This window comes from Bos indicus, chromosome 22, assembly GCF_029378745.1.
Source record: "Bos indicus isolate NIAB-ARS_2022 breed Sahiwal x Tharparkar chromosome 22, NIAB-ARS_B.indTharparkar_mat_pri_1.0, whole genome shotgun sequence".
Lineage (NCBI taxonomy): Eukaryota > Metazoa > Chordata > Mammalia > Artiodactyla > Bovidae > Bos > Bos indicus.
In genome coordinates, this window is record NC_091781.1 from 50391399 (window position 1) to 50418277 (window position 26879).

At 61.1% G+C, this 26879-nt stretch overlaps 3 protein-coding genes across 8 annotated transcripts in view; 2 read left to right on the plus strand and 1 right to left on the minus strand.

Moving 5' to 3' along the window:
- Window positions 1-2440, plus strand: GMPPB (GDP-mannose pyrophosphorylase B). The gene is made up of 9 exons (XM_019984276.2): window positions 1-375; window positions 490-570; window positions 658-706; window positions 842-984; window positions 1195-1353; window positions 1439-1517; window positions 1592-1719; window positions 1803-1985; window positions 2063-2440. Exons 1-9 carry the CDS (start codon window positions 247-249, stop codon window positions 2192-2194), a joined length of 1083 nt encoding a protein of 360 aa, XP_019839835.1. The 5' UTR covers window positions 1-246; the 3' UTR covers window positions 2195-2440.
- RNF123 (ring finger protein 123) overlaps window positions 2410-26879 on the minus strand; it is a 25741-nt gene continuing 1271 nt past the window's right edge. For 4 of the 6 annotated variants that reach the window (XM_070776692.1, XM_070776691.1, XM_019984266.2 and 1 more), the window contains exons 2-39: window positions 25597-25714; window positions 25260-25344; window positions 22589-22671; window positions 22368-22462; window positions 21976-22030; window positions 21774-21859; window positions 21413-21499; window positions 21132-21199; window positions 20812-20937; window positions 20326-20440; window positions 20137-20241; window positions 19603-19728; window positions 19401-19493; window positions 19256-19329; window positions 18446-18563; window positions 18184-18277; window positions 17935-17996; window positions 17676-17747; window positions 17370-17490; window positions 16757-16858; window positions 15419-15525; window positions 14853-15051; window positions 14334-14479; window positions 13956-14039; window positions 13103-13210; window positions 10448-10625; window positions 9652-9726; window positions 9416-9503; window positions 9240-9327; window positions 9076-9160; window positions 7702-7841; window positions 7412-7600; window positions 7246-7321; window positions 6951-7035; window positions 3269-3411; window positions 3027-3121; window positions 2832-2917; window positions 2410-2752 (exon numbers count right to left, since the gene is read on the minus strand). In XM_070776692.1, the coding sequence (XP_070632793.1) occupies window positions 2632-2752; window positions 2832-2917; window positions 3027-3121; window positions 3269-3411; window positions 6951-7035; window positions 7246-7321; window positions 7412-7600; window positions 7702-7841; window positions 9076-9160; window positions 9240-9327; window positions 9416-9503; window positions 9652-9726; window positions 10448-10625; window positions 13103-13210; window positions 13956-14039; window positions 14334-14479; window positions 14853-15051; window positions 15419-15525; window positions 16757-16858; window positions 17370-17490; window positions 17676-17747; window positions 17935-17996; window positions 18184-18277; window positions 18446-18563; window positions 19256-19329; window positions 19401-19493; window positions 19603-19728; window positions 20137-20241; window positions 20326-20440; window positions 20812-20937; window positions 21132-21199; window positions 21413-21499; window positions 21774-21859; window positions 21976-22030; window positions 22368-22462; window positions 22589-22671; window positions 25260-25344; window positions 25597-25678 (3942 nt within the window). In that variant the 5' untranslated portion in view covers window positions 25679-25714 and the 3' untranslated portion in view covers window positions 2410-2631. Of the gene's footprint in view, window positions 2753-2831; window positions 2918-3026; window positions 3122-3268; window positions 3412-6950; window positions 7036-7245; window positions 7322-7411; window positions 7601-7701; window positions 7842-9075; window positions 9161-9239; window positions 9328-9415; window positions 9504-9651; window positions 9727-10447; window positions 10626-13102; window positions 13211-13955; window positions 14040-14333; window positions 14480-14852; window positions 15052-15410; window positions 15526-16756; window positions 16859-17369; window positions 17491-17675; window positions 17748-17934; window positions 17997-18183; window positions 18278-18445; window positions 18564-19255; window positions 19330-19400; window positions 19494-19602; window positions 19729-20136; window positions 20242-20325; window positions 20441-20811; window positions 20970-21131; window positions 21200-21412; window positions 21500-21773; window positions 21860-21975; window positions 22031-22367; window positions 22463-22588; window positions 22672-25259; window positions 25345-25596; window positions 25715-26879 lie in introns of those variants that run through there. The other 2 variants (XM_019984268.2, XM_070776693.1) reach the window with 2 other exon arrangements.
- Window positions 3411-6645, plus strand: AMIGO3 (adhesion molecule with Ig like domain 3). The gene has a single exon (XM_019984272.2). It carries the CDS (start codon window positions 4212-4214, stop codon window positions 5748-5750), a length of 1539 nt encoding a protein of 512 aa, XP_019839831.2. The 5' UTR covers window positions 3411-4211; the 3' UTR covers window positions 5751-6645.

Sequence of the window (26879 nt, forward strand, 5' to 3'; positions counted from 1 at the left end):
ATCACGTCACTTCCCGCCCGCCGCCAGCCGGAGGTAGGAGCCCGAAGCTCTCTGTCCGGCGTAGCGTTCCCGTTTGCTGTGGCCGCCGAGCTAACATTATCGCGGACTGGGCGGACAGGGTAGAGTCACAGTTGGTCAGTCTGGCTAGTGAAGGGCACGGCGGCGGGAGTGTGCGGCAGGGTTCCGCTAGGCGGGCCGTGGACACCTCGGAGCTTCGGACTCACTCTTCGGCCGCCCACAGGTGCAATGAAGGCACTGATTTTGGTGGGCGGTTATGGGACGCGTCTGCGGCCGCTGACGCTAAGCATCCCGAAGCCGCTGGTGGACTTCTGCAATAAGCCCATCTTGCTGCATCAAGTGGAGGCGCTGGCTGCGGTAAGGCCCTGGTCGGGGTCTTGGTAGGTAGTGGGATTGGCCAGGGATTGGGGATCGGGGACTCCGTGCCTTCGGCTGAGCCTGCCTGGCGGCGGGCGCTGTTCTGTCCCCCAGGCCGGCGTGGACCACGTGATTCTGGCCGTGAGTTATATGTCTCAGGTGTTGGAGAAGGAAATGAAAGCGCAGGAGCAAAAGGTGAGGCACTGACTTTTGGCCCTTTCCCTTGGTCCCTGCTCTTCACTCTGATGAGAGGAAACTGACGGGGGCGTTTCTCCCTTCCAGCTAGGAATCCGAATCTCCATGTCCCACGAAGAGGAGCCTCTGGGGACAGGTCAGGAGAGACAGCAAGATCCCTTGGAGAGGGTTTAGGGCCAGGAAAGGGCAAGATTAAGCTTGGATGGGGATTGCTGAGCCTGGTTCCAGGGGCTCAGACCCTCAAGATGATGGTGGCCTCCGTTTCCCCCAGCTGGGCCCCTGGCCCTGGCCCGAGACTTGCTCTGTGAGACTGCAGACCCTTTTTTCGTCCTGAACAGTGATGTGATCTGCGATTTCCCCTTCGAAGCCATGGTGCAATTCCACCGGCACCACGGTCAGGAGGGCTCCATTCTGGTAAGATAGCACGTTTTCTTTCTCTGATACTCATGTCCTCATGCCCAGCGTCTCCCACTCTGCAGCCTTGAACTACCCGGTGGTGTTGTGGGTGTAGAGCTGTGCAGTTTGTGCCTTTAAGCATTGGGGACAAAGCGTGGGAAATTTAGGACAGCATGTACATCAAGGCTCAGGAGTACTGGACTAGGCCTGAAGTCCCCCTGCACTCAGGTGACCAAAGTGGAGGAACCCTCTAAGTACGGTGTGGTGGTGTGTGAGGCGGACACAGGCCGCATTCACCGGTTCGTGGAGAAGCCGCAGGTGTTTGTGTCCAACAAGATCAATGCAGGCATGTACATCCTGAGTCCTTCAGTGCTACGGCGCATCCAGGTGTGTAGAAGCCAGCTGCTGGGTGGGCTGGGTAGGACAGGCCACCACTGCCATGACCCTGCTCACGAGCTGCCCACTCTCACAGCTGCAGCCCACATCCATTGAGAAGGAGATCTTCCCTGTCATGGCCAAGGAAGGGCAGCTCTATGCCATGGAGTTGCAGGGTGAGGCAGGGAGGCCACCGGGTGGGGGTGGTCTGTGGCTGGGCTGAGCCCCCTGATGCATTCTCCCCCTGCAGGCTTCTGGATGGACATCGGGCAGCCCAAGGATTTCCTCACTGGCATGTGCCTCTTCCTACAGTCACTGCGACAGAAGCATCCTGAGCAGCTGTGCTCAGGCCCTGGCATTGTGGGCAACGTGCTGGTGGTGAGGCCCCTGCCCAGCCCATAATCTGTCCCCTCCATCCAGGAGGACAGGTGGCCCACTTGGCTTTTCCCCGCTGTCCTCAGGACCCAAGTGCCCGTATCGGTGAGAACTGCAGCATAGGCCCCAATGTGAGTCTGGGTCCCGGTGTGGTGGTGGAGGATGGCGTGTGCATTCGGCGGTGCACCGTGCTGCGAGACGCCCACATCCGCTCCCACTCCTGGCTGGAGTCTTGTATCGTGGGCTGGCGCTGCCGTGTGGGCCAGTGGGTAAGCTCTGGGCTGGGCTCGGCGGGAAGGGTGGGGACCACCTCTGCCTCACTGCTGTGCCCGCCTCCTCCCCGCAGGTGCGCATGGAGAATGTGACAGTGCTGGGCGAGGATGTCATCGTCAACGACGAGCTCTACCTCAACGGGGCCAGCGTGCTGCCCCACAAGTCTATTGGTGAGTCGGTGCCGGAGCCGCGCATCATCATGTGAGGGGTGCTGCAGGGCCGGTGGAGCCCATTTCCCCAGTGACAAGGGGAACACTGGCTTGACGCGTCCAAAGGCCTTGGACTCATTGCCATGTGACTGGGGAGGACTGGATAAGGCTGAAGTTGCCAGACACCTGCCTTCTCCCATGGACATAATCTGGCAAGATCCTTGTTGGACAAACCCCACAAAGCCCACTCCCTTAAGAACTGGGCTGGGACTGTATGGAATAATAATTTAATGCTCACCGCGGCCCTGACTGAAAATCAAGCTGAGGCACAAATAGGGCACGGCTGGGCCCCTGCTGACGAGGTTCACACAGGCTCACACAGGCGAGGAGGTGGGATGGGGAGGGGAGGGGGACGGGGCAAGGGGCTCATGAACAGGGCCCAGCCTGGCTTTGAGTTGAGGGGTGGAGGTTCCTGCGTGTGGGCGAGGCGGGCCTAGGCAGCCGAGGAAGTGGCACTTGCGTGGGCGGCCTTGTCCCAGTCCTCCACCGACACGATGGTGGCTTTGCAGAAGAAGCAGTCCTTATTGTTCATCAGGTGCTGGTCAATGCAAGCTCTGCAACGGCAGGGTGCGCCAGTGGCTGGTGTAGCCCCCTTCCACCTCCCCCGCCCCCGCGCCCGAGGGGCCCACTTACTTGCAGGACTTGTGGCCACAGGGCTGGAACACAGCAGAGATGGGGTGAGCGTAGCAGATGGGGCAGAGGTCTTCCTCACTGGTGGGCTGCAGGGAGCAGAGTGCAGGGTGGGCTGGGTCAGACACCCAGACAAGTGCGTGTGCACTACACACACGGTTGTGCTGACATGCACTGAGCTGCTGTGGCCCCACTCACCAGGGAGGCAGCTGCCGCCTGCGCAGATGCAGAGGTTAGGTGTGCCAACATCTGTTCCACCTGGGCCAGCTCCTCCACATTGATGTAATCTGTATCTGTGGTGGGGGTGGGGTGGGAGGAGGTGTCAGGCCAAATGTGGCCTCAGAACCCAGTGCCTCTTTAGTATTTCCAGCCTGGGAATTTGCTCTTAAGACGAATGACCTGACCCAGCCCCAAATCCCTGTCTTCCCTGGCCCACTTACAACTCTGTAGGGAGAAATGCTTCCGGTCAGGGGCAGGCAAAGCAGTGCCAGGGGCTGGGGGCTCCGGCTGCCCCAACAGGTAAGATATGGAGCGGAGCTGGAAGCAGGGATCAGCCAGGAGCACTGACGTGGCTCTCTCTGTCCTAGGTAGGAGAGGGTACAAGGGAAGTCAGGAGCCTGGGCCTGAAATCCCTATTATTGGAGGGGTGGGGTCCTGTGAAAGTCCAGCCCACTCCCGTTACATCCTTGTTCGTCCCACCCTATCTCCCTCCTGCTCTTAGATCCTCCCAGTAAAGTCCTAGATTGCAGTAAGGACCCGCTCCTGAGCAGGTCAAAGGGGGCACCACCATGAGATGGTGAAAGTCCACTTGCTCTCTCTTACACATTAACCCTACAGAAGAAACACCTGCCCCTCATACACAATAATCCTTCAAGGAAAACGCCATCTCCCTAATACACGTTTATCTTCAAAAAAAAAAAAAAACCACAAGCAGCTGGAAGGCGTACCTCCCAGGCTTCCTCTTCTCTTCCGGGAGACAGGTCCTCTGGAAAGCCGCCGGCCAAACTCGCGCCCCCTGGCGGCCACGCGAGGACTACGGTCGCGGGGGGGCGGGGGGCGGAACGCGGCGGCCCCGCCCCTCCAGTGGGAGCCAATGGGAGCCGGCGGTCCCGCCCCCTGAGAAATCGCCTCCCGGGGAGTATTTAGAAGCTTGAGCGCGCTCAGGAAGGCACTCCAGGAGGGAGCTGGGGAAGCCCGAGAAGGGCGTGGTGAGCGAGCGCGGCCAACTCACTTCTCCAAATCTGGAACTAGTCAGCCTTGCGAGACGGAGCCCGCATCCTGGCTCGCTGACCGTCGCCCGGCACTTCTCACCGGAGAAGCGGGTGAGTCTCGGATCTGTGCCGCCCACTGAGCTGCCCTGTCCTGGCCCCGGCAGCCTCCGATATGGCCCGGCTGGTGCTGCAGAGCACACTACTGTGCCTGCTGCGCGTCGGGTTAGGCACCCAGGACTCAGACAGCTTCCTGCCCCACGCGCCTCATAACTGCCCCCACAAATGCGTCTGTGCTGCCGACCTGCTGGATTGCGCCGGCCTGGGGCTGCGGGAGGTGCCGGTCACGTTACCGGCCGCGGCTGCAGACCTCGACCTGAGCCACAATGGGCTCCAGCGCCTGCCCCCTGGCTGGCTGGCGCCCCTCTCCCGGCTCCGCGCCCTGCATTTAAATCACAATGAGCTGGAGGCACTGGGTCGGGGAGTTTTCACCAACGCCAGTGGCCTGCGGCTGCTCGATCTATCATCTAACGCCCTGCGGGCACTTGGCCGCCACGACCTCGACGGGCTGGGAGCACTGGAGACGCTGCTTCTGTTCAATAACCACCTGGCGCATTTGGATGAACGTGCCTTCCACCGCTTGGGCACGCTCAGTCGTCTCTACCTAGGCTGCAACAAACTCTCATCTTTCTCTTTCAACCACCTGCACGGGCTGGGCGCGGCCCACCTGCGTATTCTGGATCTCTCCTCCAACCACATAGGACGCACCCCTGTGCCTGACCTGGCTGCGCTGCCTGCTTTTCTCAAGAACGGCCTTTACCTGCACGACAACCCGTTACCCTGTGACTGCCGTCTCTACCACCTGCTGAGACGCTGGCACCAGCGGGGGCTCAGTGCCGTGAGCGACTTTGCCCGCGAGTACACCTGCCTGGCCTTCAAGGTACCTGACTCCCGTGTGCGCTTCTTTGCGCACAGCCGTGTCTTCGAGAACTGCTCGGTGGCCCTGGCTCAGGACCTGGAGCGGCCAGAAGAGCAGCTGCACGTGCAGGTGGGGCAGTCCCTGCGGCTACACTGCAACACTAGTGCCCCAGCCCTACGTGTGGCCTGGGTTTCCCCGCAGCACGAGCTGCTCGTGGCACCAGGATCTCGCAATGGCAGCATCGCCGTGCTGGCTGACGGGAGCCTGGCCATCGGCACTGTGCAGCCGTGGCACGAGGGTGTCTTTGTGTGCCTGGCCACTGGGCCCCGCCTGCATCACAACCAGACGCACGAGTACAACGTGAGTGTGTCCTTTCCCCACCCGGAGCCCGACGCGTTCAACACCGGCTTCACCACGCTGCTGGGCTGCGCGGTGGGCCTGACGCTCGTGCTCCTCTACCTGTTCGCACCCCCCTGCCCCGGCTGCCGCCGCTGCTGCCGCCGCACCTGCCACTGCTGCCGCCGCTGCCGCCGCTGGCCCCAAACACCCAGCCCGCTCCGGGAGCTGAGCGCACAGTCCTCGGTGCTCAGCACCACGCCACCTGACGCACCCAGCCGCAAAGCCAGTGTCCACAAGCACGTGGTCTTTCTGGAGCCTGGCAGGAGGGGCCTCAATGGTCGTGTGCATCTAGCAGTAGCTGAAGACTTCGACCTCTACAATCCCTCGGGCCTGCGGCTCAAGGCTGGCTCCGAGTCCACTAGCCCCACAGCCTCTGAAGGTCTGGTGATGACCTAGGCTGCCCATGGCCCCCACTGAGGCCGCTGCCTGCCTGCTGCTTGCCCTGCTCCCAGCTGCTACCCAAACAACTGCCAGCTGCTGCTGGGAAGCCCTGGGCTTGGTCTTCCAGCCTCCCACAGCGACCCCACTGGTAGAGGACTTCAGGTCTCCTACCTCTCTCCTGCTTCTCGCCATCACTGGGACCTAGCAGGGCCTACGTGTGCCCACGAGGATTGGAACCAAGGCCCAGCTGGAAGAGCCCTTGCAATTAGAGCCCCAGAATGAGTGGCGGGGCCGAGGCGGCCTGCCATTACGGAGAGTGGTGGTGAGGCAGGGAACCGTGACCACTTTGCGCTCCCCAAGGGGACGGGAAGGGAGCGGCCTGCAGGGGAAGAGGAGGAGGACTTCAAATGAAGACCAGTCCCCACCTGCAGGGTGCAAAGAGGAAATTCCAAGCCCTTGCTCTGGTGAAATATGACTCCCCATGCACCTACATTCAGCTACTTGAAGCTTCACATGTCCATGCAGTCTGGTGAGCAGGCAAGCAGCAAGTAAGCTCCTTAAGGGACCCCTTGGGCATCACAGGCCACTGAGGGCAGGGCCTCTCCCATGGGCTCGCAAGACAGCAGTAAGGGGCGCCACGACCTGTGCCCCCAGCTTGTTTGTAAAAAGCCTGCCAAGCCTGGCTGAGACCCGAGGGCCCTGCTGGAACTCGCTGTCCCCTGAGGGTAGAATCCTCTTAAGGGCTGGCACCAGTCTCAGCCCTAATGGCTGAAGTAGTGCCCTGGCTTCATATGCATCTCACCGCTCCCACTGTGGGGAGGCCAGGAAGGGGGGCTGGGCCAGGGGGCCCACAAGTGTCCTGGATCCAGCTGTCATGGGATTTCTCAATAAAGGCAGTACATGCTCACTGTTGGAGGCTTCAGACCCAGCTGTGTGCACTCAGCTCTGAAGCCCAGGAGGGCTGTCTTGGCATGGTAGGATGGCACCCCCACCCCTAGCACTGACTCTTGGTGCCCGAGGCCAGGGCACCTGCGCTGCTGAGGTACTGGGTTCTCCTGCTCCGAGCTGCTGCCATGGCCACCTAGTTACTCATTACTGGGTTCACACCTCTTCTAGCTTCCTTCGGTGCCCAGGCCTGACTGAGGCCCACGTGAGGGTGAGCCTCAGGAAGGCCCCGCCCAGCCCCCAGAGGGGAGCGCACTCCCCAGCACTCACCCTGAGGCTGGGCCATGCACCAGGAGCCGCACCAGGATGCCGGTCACTGCCACCAGAATGGGGTAGTGGTCCACACTCTCCAGGCCTGCGGGGAAGGGAGCGGGGGCTGAGCCTTGAAAGCGCTCCTGCTGCAGGGCCTCCAGCGCTTCCCTCCGCCCTCCCTGCAGACAGCTGAGCTAGGCTGGGCGTGCCAGGCCCCAGCGGTCCGGTGCAGGCTGTTGGGTCAGGCAGCACTGCTCCGGGCAGAGGAACCGAGGCCTGCAGTGTGTTGGGTCCCGGGCTTCTAGGTCCTCACCAGGCAGCCGCAGGGTGACCACACGGTCAAAGAGGTTCCTCTCAGCTGTCACCCGGTTCAGCACTTGATTGAGCAGCTGTGGGGCAGGAACCCGATGGTGGGTGGGCGGGCAGGCTCACCACTAGGGTGTCCCCAGGGTCCCGACCCCTTGCCCGGATGGACACACCTGTGCGAGCCGCCGCAGCAGCATCTCAGAGGTTGGCCGGGCCCAGTCGAGGAAGATCTCCGGCACCAGCGTGATGGTCATCTCCAGGACGCGCAGCAGGCTGACCGACAGGTCAAAGCAGGTGGCACATACCTTGAGCTGCCGGCTGTCCACAAAGTTCCGCTCCAGGCGCTCCGCAGCCTGCTGGATCTGAGCCCCGCCACGTGGGCGCCTCTCAGGAGTCTGCCCACACTGCAGGTGGTGCCTCATCCTCTGCCACCCCCGGCCCGCAAGGTGCCCCTGTGACCCACCTCCTGGATCATGCCAATGAACTCGGAGAAGGCCCAGTTGAGCTGGTTGAGGACACTGTTGAGGAAGCTGGGGGCCACGTCTGGACCCTCCCGCAGCAGGTCTGCCATGTGCTGCTGCAGCAGGGTGGAGGGGCAGGGCTCTGCGGGCACAGGGCGGGGGGCAGTGGCTGGGCATCATCACACCCCGGTCAGCGGCCCCGCCTGCCCACCTCTGTCCTCCCTTATGGGGCCACTGGTTAAGGGCAGAGAGACAGCTCTCTGGGAACCTCAGGTCTCGAAGGCAGGGGCACAGTGTGCAGCGCTACCAGGGGTTAGGGCTAAACCTGTCCCCTCCCTCTGCTGGGCCAACCACAGGCTGCAGTTGTTCCCAACCCCCAACCCACCCCAAGTTCTAGAACGGCCCCCAAGCGCCAGCAAGTCCACAGTCACATGCCCTTCAGGGTGTGCTAGACAGACAAGGCGGCCTAGAGCCCTCTCCACTCATGTCAAGGCCATTCTCCCCAAGAGTCTACTTTGAGCCTTGCCATCCTCCCGTCCTCTGCTGCCCTTGGTGTGGCCTTGGCAGACGGCTGAGGTGGTGGGTGCCAAGTCTGGGCTGACAGGCAGCAGTAACCAGAGCCCTCAGCCGCACCCGGGCTGGCCAGCCCTCCCCCAGCAAATCAATAGTTCCGGCAGCAGCGGACGTGGATCTGCCCCCTGCTCTCCATGGGCAGCTCAGGTCCACCCTAGAGCCAGGACCAAGGCAACTGGCAAGGACGTGCCACAAGGCCCTTGGCCTCTGGGGACCCCATTAGGCCCAAACACTGCCCACAAGGGCAGAAACACCCTGTGGGCTGAAGCGGGCCACTGTGTGGGGCAGGTACCGCGTGGGGGAGGTGGGCTCTGCAAGCTAGACTCCCCAAGACCCTGGGCTGGGCCCAGTGAAGGTCCTCGGGCTCACAGGACAAAGGATGCAGACTTTGCTCCCAATAAATGGCCCCTTCCTCCAGGTAGCCCCGTGGACAGCCTCTGGGGCCCTGGCCAACCCCCAGTCTGTGCCCCTGCCTTGACTCAGGTATCCAAGGTCAGCACCACCAGGCGGAAGTAAAGGGGCAGAGGAGATGGAGTTGGGACAAGCCTGGAGGTCAGGGAGCTGGGTCAGAGGACAAGGGACAGGGCGCGCTCGGTGCGTAAGCTGCCAGCACCCATGGGTGTGCAGAGATAGTCCCAGAGTGTCCTCGGATTGGAGGAAGGAAGAATGGAGACCCTGGGGGATGGACAGGAAGTTCGGGGCCCACCGCGAGTCCAGGACTGGGGCTGGGAGAAGTGGGGAAGTCTGTGAGAACCTCAGAGCAGCGGGTGAGGGTGCCCTGCCTGCCAGACCTGGGTACTCACTCTGGAGGCTGGGCAGACTGGCATCCTCAGGTTTGGTTTTTAGCAGGTGTGGCAGCCGTGTATAGCGGTACCCGAACCCACAGCCCTGGGGTAGAGACGCCAGGAGGTCAGTGGGGCAGGGAAACCCCTCCAGCCACAGCCACTTCCCCTCTAGCCAGCTTTACCCGCCAGAGCCGAACCAGGATCCAGTTGGTCTGGGCCCAGGGCCGTTGCTCATAGGGAGCCAGGAGGTTCCTCACCATGGCAATGCGCCTGCAAGAGCAACGGGTGGTGGGCCCGGGGTGAGGCTCGTGCTGTGCAGGGCAGCATGCCTGCCCCCTGCCCCCGGACCCCCACTCACTGCTCCTCAGGGATCCGCTCCACGGCTCGCAGGGAGTTGGGGTAGCACACGTAGCTGGCCAGGGCCTGCATCAGTGAGTCCCGGATGTCTGCCGGGACAGGCCACACCTCAGCAGGTGCCTGGCATGATCCTGGTGCCCATGCCTTACCCCGACCTGGGGGCAATCTGTGCAGAAAATGGCCAGCCCGGGGTGCTACCCTGTTCCCATCCCCCAAGCCCTCTGTCCAGTGCCTCACCAGTGCCCACGATGCGTGTGTCTGCAAAGTGTTTGGCAAGGATGGCGGCCAGACGGGTCAGGGTCTCCTCGTAGCCTGCAGGGTGGGGTGACAGGATGAGCTGGTGGGGAGTGCAGACGCCAGCAGCAGGCACATCTCTTGGTGGTGGGCTTGGGGAGCGGGCTCCAGACCCAGCTCCAAGGTCTGGGCCCAAGCTGCCATCTGGGGACTTTAGGCAGTACGTTCACTAATGGTTGGCCAGAGACTAAGGCACAGACTCAGGATGGGGGCTGGGTAGGCCCCGAGGCTGAGGGCAGGGCAGGGGACAGGCCAGGAGCCTAAAAGCCCACAGCCTGATCCAGCCAAGCCCATCCTGGAATCTGGGGTCTGCGCAAAGCCCCTGCTCCTCATGGCCCCCACTCCTTGCTGTGATCTGCAAGCCCACCTGCCCCTGCGTGGGATGCCACACCCCATGGTCAGTGCCAGGATGGAGGGTGAGAGGCTGGCTGGCTCCTGGGCTGCAGCAGCACCAAGAAGGAAGCGACAGTCCTGGCAGGGCGGGGCAGGGCTCCTCACAGCCTGTACTCCATCTTGTCTGCTCTCCCCCTCACGCAGGGAGCAGCTGTTAGGTCTGTGGCTGCTGGTCCTAGGACAGGGCTCTCCGCCAAGCGGGACTTGTGCAGATGCTTGTCTGATGCTGTCTGAGCCCATGTGGGATGTGTGCTTCTGGGTCATGGGGGCTCAGAACAGGGCTCCCGGGGCTCACTCCGCAAAGGCCCCCTTTTCTGCCCCCTCCCAGCCTGAATGGCCCCATCACCTGGGAGCTCCTCCATGCTGTGCACGGGGCCGAAGTAATTCTTGAGGGCGCTGTAGCTGTTGATGGCCACGCTCAGGTAGAACTCGGGCATGAAGGCAAAGAGAGAACCCGTGCGGTCACCGTGCTCGATGGTCCGCAGGCAGACTCGAAGCAGCCAGTAAATGTCCTGCATCTTCTCCTGCGGGGGGAGGTGGGGTGGACAGGTACTGCAGGCTGCTGCGGAGTTAGGGGCGGGGGGGGTGTCATGGGGTGCAGCCCAGTCGGGGGATGAGGAAAGCTCTCCCAGGAGCACGACGTAAGGGCTGGACTCCAGGAAGCAGGAGAGGAGCTCAGGCAGATGTGATCAAGCACTGCTGGGCAGGCAGGACAGGCCACCAGCCTGGCGAGGCAGCGCTACAGCCCCGGCCAGAAGCCTGTCTGCACTGTTTCAAGGTACGCAAGGCCTTAAGTGAGAGGGTGCCTTGTGACCAGAAACTTTTGTTGGGACGCTGCCCAGAGCAGAAGGGGCTGCAGGGGCAAGTGGGGATGAGCCCATGAGGAAGCTACGGCCACAGCCAAGTCCAGGACAGCAAAGGACTGGACCGCCGGGAGTGCGGAGGCACGGAGGGGCCGTGGGAGCGAGGGACTTCCCTGGCGGTCCAGTGGCTAAGACTCTGTGCTCCCAACTAAAGAGTCCACGTGCCTCAACTAAGACCCAGTGCAGCCAAATAAATTAATATTTTTAAAACTTTTAAATGTGCATCAAAGAACACAGTTAACAGAGCAGTAAGACAACCCACAGAGTGGGAGAAAATGTTTGTTAATTGTAATGTGCTAAGGGGTTAATACCCAGAATACAGAAAGAACTCCTACAAGTCAAAAACAGAAAAACAATCAAATTAAAAGCTAAGCAAAAGGATGGACTAGACATTTCTTCAAAGGATATAAAATACCCAGTAAGGTCGACGTTACTAACCTCTAGGGAGATGCAAGCCAAACCATAATGAGGTACCACTTTACATAGGTTAGGATTATTATCAGTGAAAACTTTTTTTTCAGTGACAATTATTGGTGAGGACAGGCAGAAATTAGAACCCAGCGTCCTGCTAGTGGGGCTGCTGCAGCTGCTACGACAAACAATACGGCAGCTCCTCAAAAAAATTAAAAACAGAATTACTACACGATCCAGCAATTTTGCTTCTAGTTATACACCCAACAGAATTTTAAAAAATGGGATCCTGAAAAGGTATTAGCACCCCATGTTCACAGCTGCATTATTCATAATAGACAAAAGGTAGAACCACCTCAAATGTCCACAGAGGGATAAGTGTGTAAACAACACGTGACACACACACAACGGAATATTTACTCAGTCTCAAAACGGAAAGAAACCCTGACATGCCACAGCACAGATGGACCATGCGATGGTAATGCAGCGTGAAACAAGCCAGTGACCAAGTCTACTTACGTGTGTACCGAGAGCAGTCAACCTCAGAGACAGAAAGCAGAACCATGACTGGGAACAGCGGTGCAGGGGAGTGGGGAGTTAGTGGATCTAAGTCTCAGCTTGGGGAGATGATGGAAAGAGTTCTGGAGGTGGCTGCCCAGCGATGTAAACACACTTAACACTATTAAACCGTGATTTAAAATGATCAAGATGGTAAGGCACGTATTGTATTTTACCGTGATTTTTTCCAATGGTTAAGATGGTAAATTTTATGTTGTAAATAGTTTATCATGATTCAAAAAGAAGGTAGAGAGATGGGTGGGTGAGGTTCCTAAGAAGACAGTGAGGGAGGGGGTGGCAAGACTGCCTATGGAGGGAGGTGGATGGGCATGAAATCCCAGTGGTGGGAAGACAGTGCCCATCTTTGTGGGGCTGGAGCAGAGGGGTAACAGGTGGAGGTGGGTGGGGTTGAGGAGGAGCCACCAGAAGAGAGAGCAAGCAGAGATGGCCAGGTAGAGACAGGGAGATCAAGGGTTGTGATCACCCACTCATGCGGGAGGGGCATGTCCACGAAGGTGAACAGACGCCCTGACACGGGCACCTGGGGAGCATCCAGGGGCACTCGCTTGGTTGCAGGGGAGATGCCAGGGCAGCTGGGGAGATAAAACAAGTGCTGTGGGGCCAGGGCCGGGAGACGGGTGTCGAAACAGTCACAGCAGGAGTGCACTGTCTGTTCGTCTGTCCTGGAAGGGCAGACTCAGCTTTCTGGTTTGTTTCTGAACTACCAGGTCACGAAGGCATGTGACATTCTCCAGGATCTGGGCATATTATTCAATGAATGAGGGAATGAATGAGTGAGGAGGGAACAAGCCAGTGTCCTTAAGAGCAGGGGATGGAGGGAGTGCGAGAAGCAGACTGAGGCTGGGGAGGCCAAGCGCCCTGGTCGCGCTGGGAGAAGAGCAGGAGAGGCAGCAGGCCCGGGGGCAGGCGGGACAGACTGGTCCCCCAAGGGGGACCATGAGAGCTAGAACGGGGAACTGCGGCCCACGGACGGCATCTGCTTGAGTTCACGGGCATGAAAAGATAGGGGTTATGGCATGGGGTGGGACAGAGCCTGAGGAGGTGGGAGGGGGCAGGTGTGTGCCCGAGGCCAGCAGCACCCGGCCTAGCCAGTGGCCAGCCCATGAGCCGGCAGAGGGAGCAGCCACCGGCCGAGGCCCCCTGCTCACCTGGGAGTACACGGCGGCGTGGACCCAGGCCAGGCGGCGGCTCAGGTGGTCCAGCTTTTCTGAGAAGACCTTCTGGCTCTTGCTCAGCTCTGCCAAGATGTCCTTCCTCTGCCACCCAAGGAGGAGGAGCAGAGGGCAGTCAGCACAGGGTCCCATGCCCAGACCCACGCAGCTTGGCAGGGCCCAATGTGCCCAGGGCAGGCACAGGGCAGGGTGGACCCGGCTCCACTCTTCAAAACCCTCCTCAGTCTGACCTGCTGGTGGGCTTGGGCAAGCCAGGGCCTCGGGGCCCCTCAGAGCGTGGATATGGGGCTGAGCTGAGCCCATGGTGGGGCTCCCCCAGGAATGCCAGGCTAGAACTGCAGCTCTGGCAGCTGCTTTTGCCCTGAACAAGTCCAGGCTCTGTGGGCAGGCAGGTATGGGCTGGGGGCTGCCCGGACAGGGAATGGCTCTGGTCCGCAGCTTGGAGAGCTACGGCACAGGGACTCCAGAGGAGGCAGGGCGGCAGGCCCTGCTTCCTGCTGACTCTGCATGTGGCCGAGGAAGCACTCGGGGCGAATCCATAATTGATGAGGAGAGTGGGTGTGCGTGAGCACTTAGTGGCCGGGTGCGGGCACCTTGGCACAGGCCATGGCTCGCTAACAGGGCTCAGGCCGGGCCTGGCCCTGCTGCCGGCCCCACTCTCACTGCCGTGGGCCGGCCAGGGCGGGGGGTGGGGACAGGGGAGCTGCTGGGCAGCCCTCAGGGCCAAGGAGCAGGTTTTCCTCGTGGGCCGCCCTGGGGACCCCCAGGGAGCGAGCCGCCCTCTGCCACAGCCTGCCCTCCCCAAGTGCCACCTGCCCGCCCACCTTACCCGCTTGGGGCACCGGCGGAGCTTGTCCTCTGTGTCCCGCAGGGCCATCGCGTACTCGTTGACATCATCGGACACTCCCACCATCTAGAGCACCAGAGAGCGGACACCACATGTCCAGGGGGACCCTTAGGCACCTCGCACATGGTTCTCCACACACAGCCCAGACCCCAGCCCCACCAAACCGGTTCTTCACCTTAGGAGGACAGCCCCCTCCCACAGAAGTCAATCGGGTCAGGCCCAAAGGGCAGAAACACTAGTCTTGCTGTGACATATGCTCACGCGCACAGCTGTGCCCAAGCACCCCTGCAGAAAGTGGGTTCGTGGGCACACACAGACGCATGCAGACACACAGAACCACGTGACACGCGTGTGCGAGACCTTGCCCAACTGCTGGTGAACACTGAGGTTATACATCATGACGACACCATCTAGGACTTCCAGCAGGGAGTTCTCGGTGAGGGGATGCTCAGGTTCCTCGGGGGGCCGCCCCACCAGCAGGCCCTCATTCCACTGGCTACCCTCGACTAGGGAACAGGGGAAGGACAAGGACAGGGTCAGGGTCAGGGTCAGGGTCGGGGCCATTCCAGTTCTCGTCTAAGCCTATGGAGCCAGGAGGGGCCTCGCAGCAGAAGGGAGCCCTCACCCGCTGCCCAGGCCCCAAGATGGACCTGCAGGGAGAATGTGGGAGCCGGGCGGGGGCGGGGAAGGTCCTGCATCCAGGACCTATTTCTGTAGCATTGATCTCCCGCCCTCAGAGTGCACTTCCCATACCCTTGAGATGCTGCCAGGCCACAGGACCAGGAGGGAACGGGTGTACTTGGCTTTGCAAGGGGGAAGAGTCTCACAGGACAGAAGGTTCCGTCAGGGGGGCCCCGCCCGGCCCTGCCTGGCACCTACTGTCCTCACGGGTCCTCTGCTCTGCGCTCAGCGTGCGGACCTTCACTTTCTCCGAGGCACTCAGGGGCCGCCGTGGGGTCATCAGGCTCACAGCTGCGGTGCTGAGGAAGCGGTTGGCTCGGCCCAGGGTTGGAGAACTGAGCCAGCCGGGCCGAGGCAGGGGCAGCGCGCCCCCCACGGCCAGGGCCTGCATGGGGCGCTGCGGTGGAGAGAGGAGGCCAGACTCCACTCAACAATCCCAGGGCCTGGGCCCGCTCGGGGCTCCCTTGACTCGTGGGCGGGGGATAGACCCCACAGGGCCCCGTTTACCGCATGGCTGCACCTCATCCTCCAACTGCCCCCGCCCAGCCTTCACTGTGCCTCTCAAGGCCCGGGGTCTCATACGGCCTCAGCAGCTGGCAGCCCTCCCACCACACCGGCCCTCCACGCCTCCCCTACAGCACGGGACCCTGCCGGGGGACAAGCTCCTTGCCAGCATGGATGGGGAGATGGCCTGTGTGACACTCCAGCCCTGATGCTAGAGGGACAGCCCAACACAAAGCCCCCGCCTGCCCCTACCGCGGCACCTGGGCCGCAGCTGGGGCTGGCTCCTCGTCCTCGTCCAGGTCATCCATGGTGGTCGCCTGGAGCTCCATCGGGTCAATCAGGATGTTGGCCTTGGAGGCAAGGTCATCTAGGAGGAAGGGCAGGAAGGCTCTCAGGCTAGTGGAGGGGAGAGGGGTCACAGGAGGAGCCGCCCCGGCACCCTCAGCAAGAGCGTGCCGGAGTCACATTGACCACAGTGCCTGTGCCTTGCCGTCCACCTGCTCCAACCCAGCCTTCACTCCGCACCGTAAGGCCCTGGGTCTCGTGGGGCAAGTTCTGCTGAGTGAGGCAGGAGGCTCTCCTGTTGCTCCCTCTGTCTTTATCTCCGTGACCTCACTCTGTCCAGGGACCCCCTACTCCTCTGACTTTCCTCCTTGTCCTGCTCCGTAAACTGAAGCTGATCCAGAGCTGTCCGGGCCTCACTGTAGACCTGTCTCCACCTCTATTCTGACAGCCAGACATAGCAGCTCTGCCTCCAGCCCAGGCCTTCATCCTGGCTGCATCGCTGGGCCCTCAAACACACCGCACTACCCTCTCCTGCAGCTCCTGTTCCTGAGGGGGCCTCAATCCCACAGCCTCTGGCAGGAAGCCTGGGCTCATCCTTGACCCCCTCCCTCCCCCCCACATCCTCCCATCTCCTCTGCTGCCTGGACGACTTTGCTTCCTTGTCTCCTTCTGGGCCCTTGCACTCCACCCTCCATACCCCAGTGTCCAGAGGGAGCTTCTTACGATGCAGACTCCCAACCCCAACCTTGCTCCTCTGCTTCAGGACCTTCCGAAGCTACCCCTGTCCCTGAAGGAGCCTCCAGCAACTCTGTAGCCCACAGGACTTCAGACTCCGCCGTGCAGACTCCCAGGCCTCGTCTCCCATCGCTTCCCGCCTCTCATTTTCCTCTCTGGCACGCCGGCTCTGGCACACCTCTCCAGGCTGTGCTGGGCTGCCGCTGGCACCTCTGCCACCATTCACACTGTGCCCTCCGCCCTCTGCACCGGAGCCGCTTGTGCTCAACCTCGAAAGCAGCTCAAGCAGCAAACATGCGCCACCTCACCCCACGCCACCCCTCACTGAGACCCTGAGGTTCCCCTCCCCCTGCTCCATCAGCCCCGGATTTCATGACAGGGCTCCCAGACCTCCTCTGGGGTGGATGCAGGGGAAGGAATAGCTGGACGACAGCCCGAGGCAAGGAGGGAGAGCAGCATCTTCCCCGCTGAGCAGGTGGGAAGCTCAGGCGCCCTCTGGTGGACACAGCGCAGCTCAGCAGTCAAGGCAGGGCTGGCTCAGGAGCTGCCCTGCTCACCACCCACAGGCCCACGCACACCTTTGAGCGTCTTCCGAAGGTGTGAAAGGAGGCCTCCGAGGCGCTGCAGGTCGAAGTAGTCCACCTTGCCGTTATAGAAGATCTGGGGTGGGACGTAGGCCTCTGCGAGGTCAGACCAGCAGTCAGAGCCCAGCAGGACCCCTGGCCTAGGCCACCAACCTGACCAGCCTTCCCCTACAACTCCTGCCCTCTGCCGTTTCACGCCAGTTCCAGGAACGGCACAACTTGGGATGAAGGGGGCATTCTTGGTTGTGCGTCACCCAGGGGAGAATCAGAGGGCTCTGACCCAGCCCTGTGGGAGATCCCCCAATCCAGGCTGCTCCCACTGAGTCTAGAGGACTCTGTTCCACGCAAATGCAGGGCCCCCAACACCTCAGAGCCCACCCAAGGCAACCCCGACGAAGGGATGGGCGGGCAAGGACCGAGGAAAGGGGCCTATGGAGGACAGGAAGCTGGGGACCATCAGAGCAAACACTGCGCCCCAGGGAGCAGGGCTCCATCAGGCAGGAGGCCTGGGACAGTGCCCCCGGCCCTGGCCTCAGCCAACGCCCAGAGGCTGCCCGGTGTCCAGCTCTGCCCAGCGCCTGCCATGTGGGGCCCGGGTCACACTCACCCTCACTGAAGGAGGTGCGTGGTTTCGAAGCCTTGTACTCGTCCCAGTAGAAGCGCAGGGCTGAGATCAAGCGGTGCAGGAAGCAGACCATGTACTCGGGGGGGCAGAGCATGGGTGTGTTCTGTAGACACAGGTGTGAGACACATGTCTGTGTGGCCCAGGGGCCAGCCTGCTCCTCATCCGAGGCCCTGCCCTGGGACCCGGGACTCAGTGGGGAGGGCGGGGCAGCAGGGGACGAGCAGACGGTGCCCGAAACCAGGTGCAAACCACACGACACAGCTGGGGGGCCGTGGTGGGGACACCTACCCCCCGGCCGCTGGCATTCTCCTGCAGAAACTTCCGGAACTTGGTCAGGAAGATGTACCTGGAAGCTTCACCCTTTGGGGGAGGGAAAGCTGAGGCTGTGAGGAACTGAGGACGCTGGCCCCAGGCTGGACCCAGTGGTGCGTCCCAGCCCCCGCCCTGCACCCTCCACAGGGCCCATGCCAGCCCTGCCCTCTGGGTCTCTGGGGCCCGTCTGGCACCCTCCCTACCAGGGACGCAGGCAGGCCTGGGAGTCACTCACCCCATTGTTATCCTTATTGTTCAGCAGCAGCTTCAGGATCTGGACCTGTAGTTCTTCCACCACTGGGGGTGGGGTGGAGAGCAGGACACCCTCAGGCTCCCGGAGACGGGCAGGGGGAGCAGCTTTGGATCAGGGCTCCACCACCAGGGATCCCTGCGTCCCACCTAAGCATGCTCTCCACCAAGTGCCCCAAGTACACCTGCACGCAAATCCTCCACCCCCACCCAGTGCCCAAGGCTGGGGGCCAACCTTCAATGCGCTTCTTGAGCCTCTGGCAGCCCCGTTCGTAGGCACGCCGCCGGAGCCTCTCCTCAGAGGTCTCTTCCCTCACCTCCTCTTTGCCCTGGGCAGGGGCAGGGGGATCCGAGACAGCAAGACTCACCCAGGACCCAGGAGACCCCTGCTCCAGCCCTCAGCCCAGGAAGTGGCCTCGTGTGCCAAGCACAGGTGGTTCAGACAGCCCAGGTCAGCCCTCGCTGAGACCGCGCCCACCCGCCTCAGGCCTGCTCACCTCCCTGGGGGAACGGTGGGGCCACCACGTGGTCGGGATAAGCTCCTGGAGGCCAGCCTCCTCCACACGCAGTGGGCTCTTGATATAAAAGAAGACGACAGACCGCAGCACATCGAAGCTGGTGGTCGTCAAGGCAGAGCTCCACTCACCGCCAGGGCCCCGGACACCCTCGCGAGTCCTCCCTGGGAAGCCCTCCCAGAGCCTGCCCGCCTCCCTCCCAGGGGCCCGTGGCTGCTGTGTGCCTGTCTGCCCTGCCTGTGAGCCCTGAGAAAGGGCTGTGGTTGTCAATTCCCTGCCCAATTCCCTGCAAGCACCCAATCACGGCTTGTCACAGGAGCAGAAGATGCTGGGACAGCTGGGCGGAGGGCTGTGGCCTATCCATATGCTTCTGCCTCCTAGAGGCTGAGGACCCCAGAGAGACAGGACAGCTACCGGCACAGGCTTCCCAGCCAGGGGCCCGAAACCACGCTCTCTTTCCTACTCCTGCCATTCTCCATGTTTTTCTGGAAACACAAGAGCTGACTCCATAAAGAAGGTCTCGCAGGAACATCCGCCATGGACCACAGATAAAAGTGCGGCACTTTGGCTGAAGAGTGCAGGCGCGGGTGGCACCTCACTCACCTCTGCGTAGCGCTACCCTCCCTGCTCTGGAGAGAAAGTGCTGGAAGGCTGAGTCCTGAAACAAGGTGGCTCTGGCCCTCCTGAGCCTCCGTGGCGAGCCCTGGCTGAAGGCACACCGCCCTCCCAGGGCCTCTGCTGACCCCAGCAGGCACCGCAGGGCTGGCCTGCCTGGCAGCAAGGGGAGGATACAGGACGTTGCTAAGCAGAAACTTGCGGGATTTCTCGTGACTGAGGATGGCGATGGTGAGCCGCAGGTAGTGGATCTGTGGGGAGAGGGTGCTCAGAGGGGGCGGGGGAGGCCTGGGGGGCTCAGGGCTGGGGCGGGAGCTCCCACCTGCAGGCTCAGGTCGGGGACGATGGGCGAGAAGCGGTACAGCCGCAACAGGGACATCATCAGCTGCTTGAGGCAGTCCTGCACCTCGTAGTCCTGGAAAAGGGGGTCAGGTTGCACGGCGAGCCGCCGAGGGCAGCCCCGAGCCAGCCGTCCGCGCGGCCTTCTCCAATACCTGCCCGCACCTCCCCCATCCTGGCCTCACCTCCATGAAGAGCCACAGGAGGTCCAGGACGTGGTGTACCACGGTCTGCGCCTGCTCGGGGGGGCCCGCCTCCACGACGCCCAGCAGGAAGCTCATAAGCACGGCCTCCACCACGTACACCTCACACTGCACCAGGGCCGGGTGCTGGTGAGGCGGCGGCCTTCTATCCCTCTGAGGCCGCCCCCCACCCCCACCCCACCCTGCTCCTGGGCCCCCTGGAGGACCCCTAAGACATGGAGGAGCCCTTCCGGGGTCTGATGGAGACACAGGAAAGGCCGCTGCCCCACGGCCCCTCTGGGGCTCTGCAAAGGCTGTTCCCTTGGCCTCGGATGTCACCACCCCTGGATCTTTTCTAGAAAGCCCAATACCCTCAGCTGGAAGCATCTCCTCCTCCCCGCCCCCGCTGCCCCATGACATCCTTGAGGTCTGAGAGCTCTGGTCATGGGGGTCCTGCCAGGTGAGGCGACTGGACCTCACACACCTCAGCACCCCAGCCCTCAACCTGGGCCTTTCCCCTCCCTCACATCCCCTCACCAGGAGCGGTGCAAAGTGATGGAAGATGTGGGCCAGGGTGAGGAGGACGGTGGGCTGTCCCTGCAACTGCCACTCAGAGCTCTCCTTCTCCACCAGCCGCCCTTCCTGGGGATGCGGGGGAGGAGAGGACGGTGAGGTGCGGAGGGCTGCAGAAAGCCCCCAGCCCACCCAGCCCGGATGCCGGCTCACCACGGGGTCCAGCTCCATGCTGAGCACTGCCCGGAAGCAGCCCAGCAACCTCTGTGCCCGCACCAGGCTGGTGCTCGGCGGGTCCTGCAGGGGCCGGTAGCCCGCCACTGGGTAGGTACCACCGAGTTAAGCCAGCAACAGCTGCTCTGTGGCTCAGCACGCCCACCGCTCCCGCCAAGACCCCTGCGGTGGGGCCTGGGCTCCAGGGCAGGGCTGTGAGGTCAGACTGCCTAGTCTGCACCACACCCCTCCCTCCCCTTTCTCTGTGGACTGAACCTCCACTTGCCACTTCATGCTCTTCACTGTTCAACTAAAGCAATGATGGTTAGTGTAAGCATCATCCTTGACATTCACCTAAGCCTACCCGTTCACTCCTCACGGCAGCAGGGCCCGCCCCAGCCCACAGAGCTCTGGGAGCAGGGAGCCCTGCTCCTAACTTCCTCAAGCGCACCCAAGCGGCCCACTGCCTTCTTCATAAAAGGATATCGCAGCGGACGGCTGCCAAAGTTGAAGGCCACAGACTCCTTAAAGGAGAGGCTGATGGCTGGGAAGTAAGCCATGCCCAGGCCCCTGGATAAGTTCTCAAAGGCGGTGCCCAGTGACACACCATTCCTGGAGCAGAAAGGAGGGCCCATGAGCCAGGGCTAAGAAAGAAGGAGGTAGCTGAAAGGGACCCGTGAGCAGCCCTCTGTCGGGGCTGCCCACCCTCCGGCTGCCAGAGCCAAAGCCCTTACAGTAGGGCCTGGACCGTGAGGGCAGCCTGGGGTGCCCCAGAGGCCAGGCCTGGGGACAGAGGGGAGACTCACAGGGAGAAGGACAGAGTGCCTTCATCCAGGTCGATCAGGCAGCTCACGATGTCCCCCGCTGCCCATGCCTGCCAGGGGAGGACGCCGTGCAGATGAGCAGGAACCCAGGGCCCTGCCCACGCTGCCCCTCCACCTGCGTCTGCACTGCACCAGGGGAGACTGGCCCCAGGACAGAGGACCTGAGTCCGTGCCCCCTGTGGTGCCCTCCACCCCCTCACTGCTGCCCGCACCGAGCCACGGGAGGGGCAGAGGGCAGGTGGCAGCTGGTGAGGTGGCCTCACCTTTCCGTAGTTCGTTGTGGTCACGTTCCACTTGCGTACCCGGTTGCCGTCGTAGGCATAGGAGTTGTGTGTATCTCCAACCCCCTCCTAGGGAGGAGCCATCCATGAGGTCCGGGGAGTGGGGAGGGGCAGGACCAGAGCCCGCCAGGCACCAGCCTTGGACCCACACGGCTCTACTGAAGGGGGCTGATGCGCCCAGGGAAGGCAGGAGGGCTGTTTTGGGGCTGTGGTGTCCTGGGATGGGGTGGGACATGGTCCTCCTCCCGAGGACAGTCCAGGTGAGGGTCCTCAAAGGACCGCATTGGGCTGGGGGTTGCCTGAGCCCTGCTGAGGCCTGGGCAGGGCCCCTCTCCGCCGGTACCTCCTGATTGAAGCGGCAGTTGATTGTGCACCAGCCAATCTGCATGAGCCCCTGGGAGGAGATGAGCACCTCGTAGATCCATTTCCCTGGAAAGAGTCGTGTCAGACCCTGCAGGGTTTTAAACAAAAACTGCCTCCTGCCTGAGGCCTGGGCCCTCGAACTCCCTGCCAGCTCCCTGGGCCATGGTGGAGCATGGTCTCACCTTTGTACACACACGTGGTGGAGCGGATCGTCCCAAAGTTGCTGTGTCCAATCACCTGGGTGGGGAGCAGGGGGTGGTGAGCCTCCTCCTGGGCACACGGGGGCCTCCCCAAGGGAGCACAGTCCCATGCCAACTCGGCTCGCCTCAGTGGCGACACCTGTCGTGGCCAATGCTGAACCGTGCCGGAACAGGGCGGAAAGGCCCAGGCCCGGGTCAGGAGGGATCCTGGGCTGGAAGCGTGATGGGAGGGGGCTGTGTTGGGAAGACCTCGGGGTTGGGGTCACACCAAGAGCGTTTCGGGGCTACTGTCAGGAAGGTTTGGGGGATGGGGACTCAATGGGCCACATCAGGAGGGGCTTGGATATGGGGCCCCAGGCCTTGCCCTTGCTCACCCCCAAGAGGTCATCATCCACTAGAAGCAGCCCTTCAAAGCCACCTGTGTGGTCGAGGACCACAGTGGACGGGCCAAGCCGCCCCTCAACCTGTTCTGAAAAACAGAGAAGAGGGTGAGGGGTTGGGCCGGGCACAGGCTCAGGCAGACACAGAGAGGGCACCGAGCCCCCCAGGCCCACCCAGCCCCTGAACCCCCTTCTAGATTGACGCTGTCATCTACCCTGGCTCTCCTCGTCTTCCTTGTCATCCACATGTAACAGCTGGTCCAGATGCTCTGGCAGGTTCTGGAAGTTCAGGGGTTTCCTGGGGAGAGTGAGAGGCTGAGAGGGGGCCCCCAAGTCCTTGAAACCAGCCAGATGATGCCAAACCCCTCTCCCAGTCCCCTCTCCTGAGCTGAGGAGGGTGGCTGCCCAGACTCCAGAACAAGGGGTGTGCCAGTCCCACATTCTGGGATGCTGGGGGTCAGAGACTGGGTTATCCACTAAACTTGGAGCATTGCAAGACTGATTTGAAAAGAAAAAAGAAGAAGGAAGATCCCTCTGTCAGCCTTAATCCCCTCATCTGTACAAATGGAACAACAGCTGTATGTCAGAGATACTGTGAAGAGTCCGAGCAATAATGCTCCCTGTGCAGCCCAGGACCTGCCCACTCCTGAAGGTGGCTTGTTGATTACGCCTGGGCCAGGAGGGCTGGGAGAAGCGCAGAACCCCAGGATGCTCAGTACCAAGACCAGCCAGTCCAATCCTTGACCCCAGGTCTGTGGTCCCATCCAGGGAAGCCTGTGTGTTGAATGAGACATGTCCTGGGAGGATGCAGGGCTCAGCCCTCTTAGCTTCTGGCTGGCTGTGTCCTGGACCCACCTGCAGAGGAGAGGAGAGCACACGGCAGGCCACCTGCCCCGGCCAGAGGGGCCGGGAGGATGTGTCTGAGTGGCCCCCTCATCCTCCCAGCACACATGCCCAGAGGAGAAAGAGCTCTGCCTAATGCTGGCCAGCTAATCCTGAGCTCAGCTGCTAAGAATAGCCAGGAATGAGGTGGTGGTAACTAGCAGGGCTCCAGGAGCAGAGGCCCAAGGCCCATCCGGATCCAGCCCACAGACTGCTGGCACCTGCTCTTCCATGTCGAATCCCAGGTCACAGCCTGCTCACCGCCTGAGAGGTCAGGCCCTGGAAGAACACATGGATGGGCCAGCACACCGACTCTATGGCTAAGTAGCTTCAGCCCAGGCCCAGGGGCCGTATGTTCCCACACCATGAGCTACAACTGACCTTGAGCTGCAAGAAGGAGAGACTCACGAAGCCTCCTCCCCACTGCTGTGGAGCCCCAGGTCAAGGCCAGGAGGCAGCTGTGCAGTGGGGTGCCTTGCCAGTAACGTGGAAGGCTGGAGCCCCTCTGTGTCTTAACACCCCCAGCGGGCCCACAGATCAAGCAGGCTTCCTCAAGGGCACTTCTTACAGGCCCACGCTGGGAGGGCTGCCCCAGTCCTGTGCCTGCTTTTAAGAGCAGCTGCGGGCAGGCAGTCTGAGACTCGGCCTCAGTGAATGCCTGCAGCACCTCCCATTTGGCCACCCTCAGCCCTGGCCTGGCCTTTCTGGCCTGCCCAGGTCCTGACCCAGAATTCTGCGTCCCCAGCACCACTGACTAACGGCTCCGCCACCTGCTCTCACTCCTGGCAATAGCGGTGCCAGTGGCAGCAGGATCATTCCTGCCGTCACATGAGGGAGGGATCGGGTGGCCTGGGGACAGGCCAGGACTGGGGCTGGGATAGAGGTGGGCCCCAGCCCTCCACAAGTGGAAACCCTTTGGCCACCATGGCTGCTAAAATGGAAGAGGGGGCCCTTTGGGCCTGCCCAGTGAGCAGAGACTGTGCAAGACAGAACAAGGCTGGCTGGCGAGGGAGCTGAGACATAGGGACACCCATGCCTCACTGCAGGGAGGAAGAATGTTCAGAACCCTTTGAAGAAGAAGAAATTCACCAGCAGTCCTACGAGTGACTGAGATTCAAACACTCCAGGCATGTGATCCCAACCCTGGGCGTCCATGCAGCACTGTTTACAAAAACCAAAGCCCCCCTAAACCAGGGCAGTGCTCAGGCAGATTCCTGGCCCTAAAAGATGCCCACTAGTATCAATCTGTAGCGTAGAAAACCAGGCAGGAATAACCTCTGATGACAAAAACAGGATTTAAAACTCCGATAAGCTTTTGGGTATGTCCATGCAGTGATGGTTTCTCAGGTTATCTGTGTCACAGCTTACTAGATGGTGTGCTTTAAATACACGCAGTTTATGGTATGCCACCTATTCCTCAATAACTTTAAAGAAACTGACAGTGACAAAAATTTTAAGCAAATTTCGCACACGACAAAACCCAAACTGCATACATTATGAGATAACACAAAATGGAATCATGAGCGGTCGTTTATATTAGAAGAAGATGGCAGATGCTTTTGCTTCTACAAGTTGCTGCTAAACTGCACTTATAACTTGGAAATAAGCTCAACTTAAATACATTAAACGTACAGGGAATAAAGGGCTGGTGGAGTCTGCATATTATAGATCCAGCAGAGGCTATAGAGGGCCAGGCCAGGGTGCGTTGGAGGTAAGGGCAGGGGCGCACAGACCAGATGCTGCGTGTAGAGCAGGTGTGAAGTGCCACACTGAGGACTAAGCCTGCACCGTGCCCCTGACCTCCGCTACTCCCTCAAGGGAGGTACCAGCACCGCCAGGGCACAGACTCTGGTACTCTCTGGGCCACAGGTCTCGCAGTCAGGAGCATCAGAGCGAGGACAGAACGCAAGCCAGCCTCCCCAGAGCCCAGCCTCCCTCCCCACACCCCAGCCTCCTGCCTCTGATCTGGCCCCGCAGAGGAAGGGGAGAGCCATCCGGCCATACCTGCTGGTGGCTGCCGCGGGTCTGTGATCAGGAGAGGCAAAGACACGGTGCAGGTAGTCGCTCAGCAGCTTCTCATGCACGATGCCTGGGCCACAGGTTAGAAGGGAGAAGGGACGCACGGTCAGTGTGGCTCCCAGCCCCTGCCAGCACACAGGCCAGAGGAGCAGTCCCGGTGGGTGCCCTGCTCCATGGCTGCTGGTGGAGAAGAGGCGGCTCATAGGTCCAGGGAGGTGCAGGAGGGCCTGGGGCTCAATGGACCCGGGACATGCTTGCCTCTGTGTCTTCTTCCTGCTTGCCTCAACACTGGGAGCCTCCTCCCTGCCCTGCCAGCCCTTACCTGTGACCCTGGATCTCTCAGCATCTGAAGTCAGTTTGTAGCTCTTGCGCGAGAAAGCCATGCCGCCCTCCTTGGACGCCATCTTTCATCTCTTGTGGGCAGCCTGTAGTCCTGAGGGCTTAAGCAGAGGCAGAGCCTGTCTATTCGAAGGAAGCCAAGGGCTCCCATGTTGACCTCAATCCTGGGGTGTCAGGAAGGCCTATGAACAGGTGAAGCCGCTGCACGGGCACTCACACACGCATCAACCCAGGAAGTCTCTCACCGCTCTGCCAGACTCTGGGGCCCTCCAAGCAGGGGTTTCCCACTTCCTACACAGGGAGGGTGGGTGGGGGTCTGACGGTGGGACAGACCTCACCTGGCCCAGTGCTCACCCAGGCCCCAACGGGGAGCAGATGCCAGATATGTGTTTGTTAAACCAAACTAGTAACGAACGCCTCAACCCAGTGGGAAATCAGACCAAGGCGTCCAAAGGGAGGTGGCTCAGGAGCAGAGCTCCTGCATCCTTCTCAGCTATCAGCCACGCTGGGTCCAAATGTGGAAGAGAGAACCCTACACCTAGTCCACCATCCAAAGGCCTTGGTGCCATCTCCAGCTACAAATCTTACTGACATCCAAGGCCAGGACCCCCTGCCTCAGTTCCAGGATCCTCCTCCCTTCTCTATTCCAAAGGTCTGCAAGTTTTCTTGTCCCTACTCACACACACAGCATCCTATCCCCTTACAGCAGCACCCCTGCCCTCATTACAGAACACACTGTTCCCACTGCTGTTCGTCCCTCACACACCATGGTGTTGCTACAGCTGCTTCCGAAGGGGCACTGAGTCGCTGGTGCCAGCCTCACTGATCTAGAGTTGTGCAGCCCAACACAGCAGCTACTAGCCACATGTGGCTCTTTAAATTTCAGTTCAAGTTTCAGAGGGCTTCCCAGGCAGAGCTAGTGGTAAAGAACCCGCCTGCCAATGCAGAAAGACCTAAGAGATGCGGGTTCAATCCCTGGGTCGGGAACAGTTAAAAAATTTTAAAGTCAATTTCTCAATTAGAGCGGTCACGTTTCAAGGATTTCCGTGGCCCCATGTGGTTAATGGTTACTGGACTACACACCAAAAATAAAGAACATTGCCATCATCACAGAAAGTTCTATTAGTCGGTGCGGCTCTAGAGCCTAGTCCGCCAGCAATGCCTGAGACAGAACTCCTCTCTGTTATCTCACCCCAAACAGCTCCTCTGCTCCCGCCACACACTCTTGCCCGCTCCCAGTCGGCACCACGCCTGCCCCTCAGGAAG

Excerpts from the sequence above, each read along its gene's own strand:
- GMPPB (XM_019984276.2), top strand. The coding sequence starts at position 247 with ATGAAGGCACTGATTTTGGTGGGCGGTTATGGGACGCGTCTGCGGCCG. Across the intron at positions 571-657 it reads TGAAAGCGCAGGAGCAAAAG|CTAGGAATCCGAATCTCCAT; the intron begins GTGAGGCACTGA and ends TCTCCCTTCCAG. Across the intron at positions 1,354-1,438 it reads CAGTGCTACGGCGCATCCAG|CTGCAGCCCACATCCATTGA; the intron begins GTGTGTAGAAGC and ends CCACTCTCACAG.
- AMIGO3 (XM_019984272.2), top strand. The coding sequence starts at position 4,212 with ATGGCCCGGCTGGTGCTGCAGAGCACACTACTGTGCCTGCTGCGCGTC.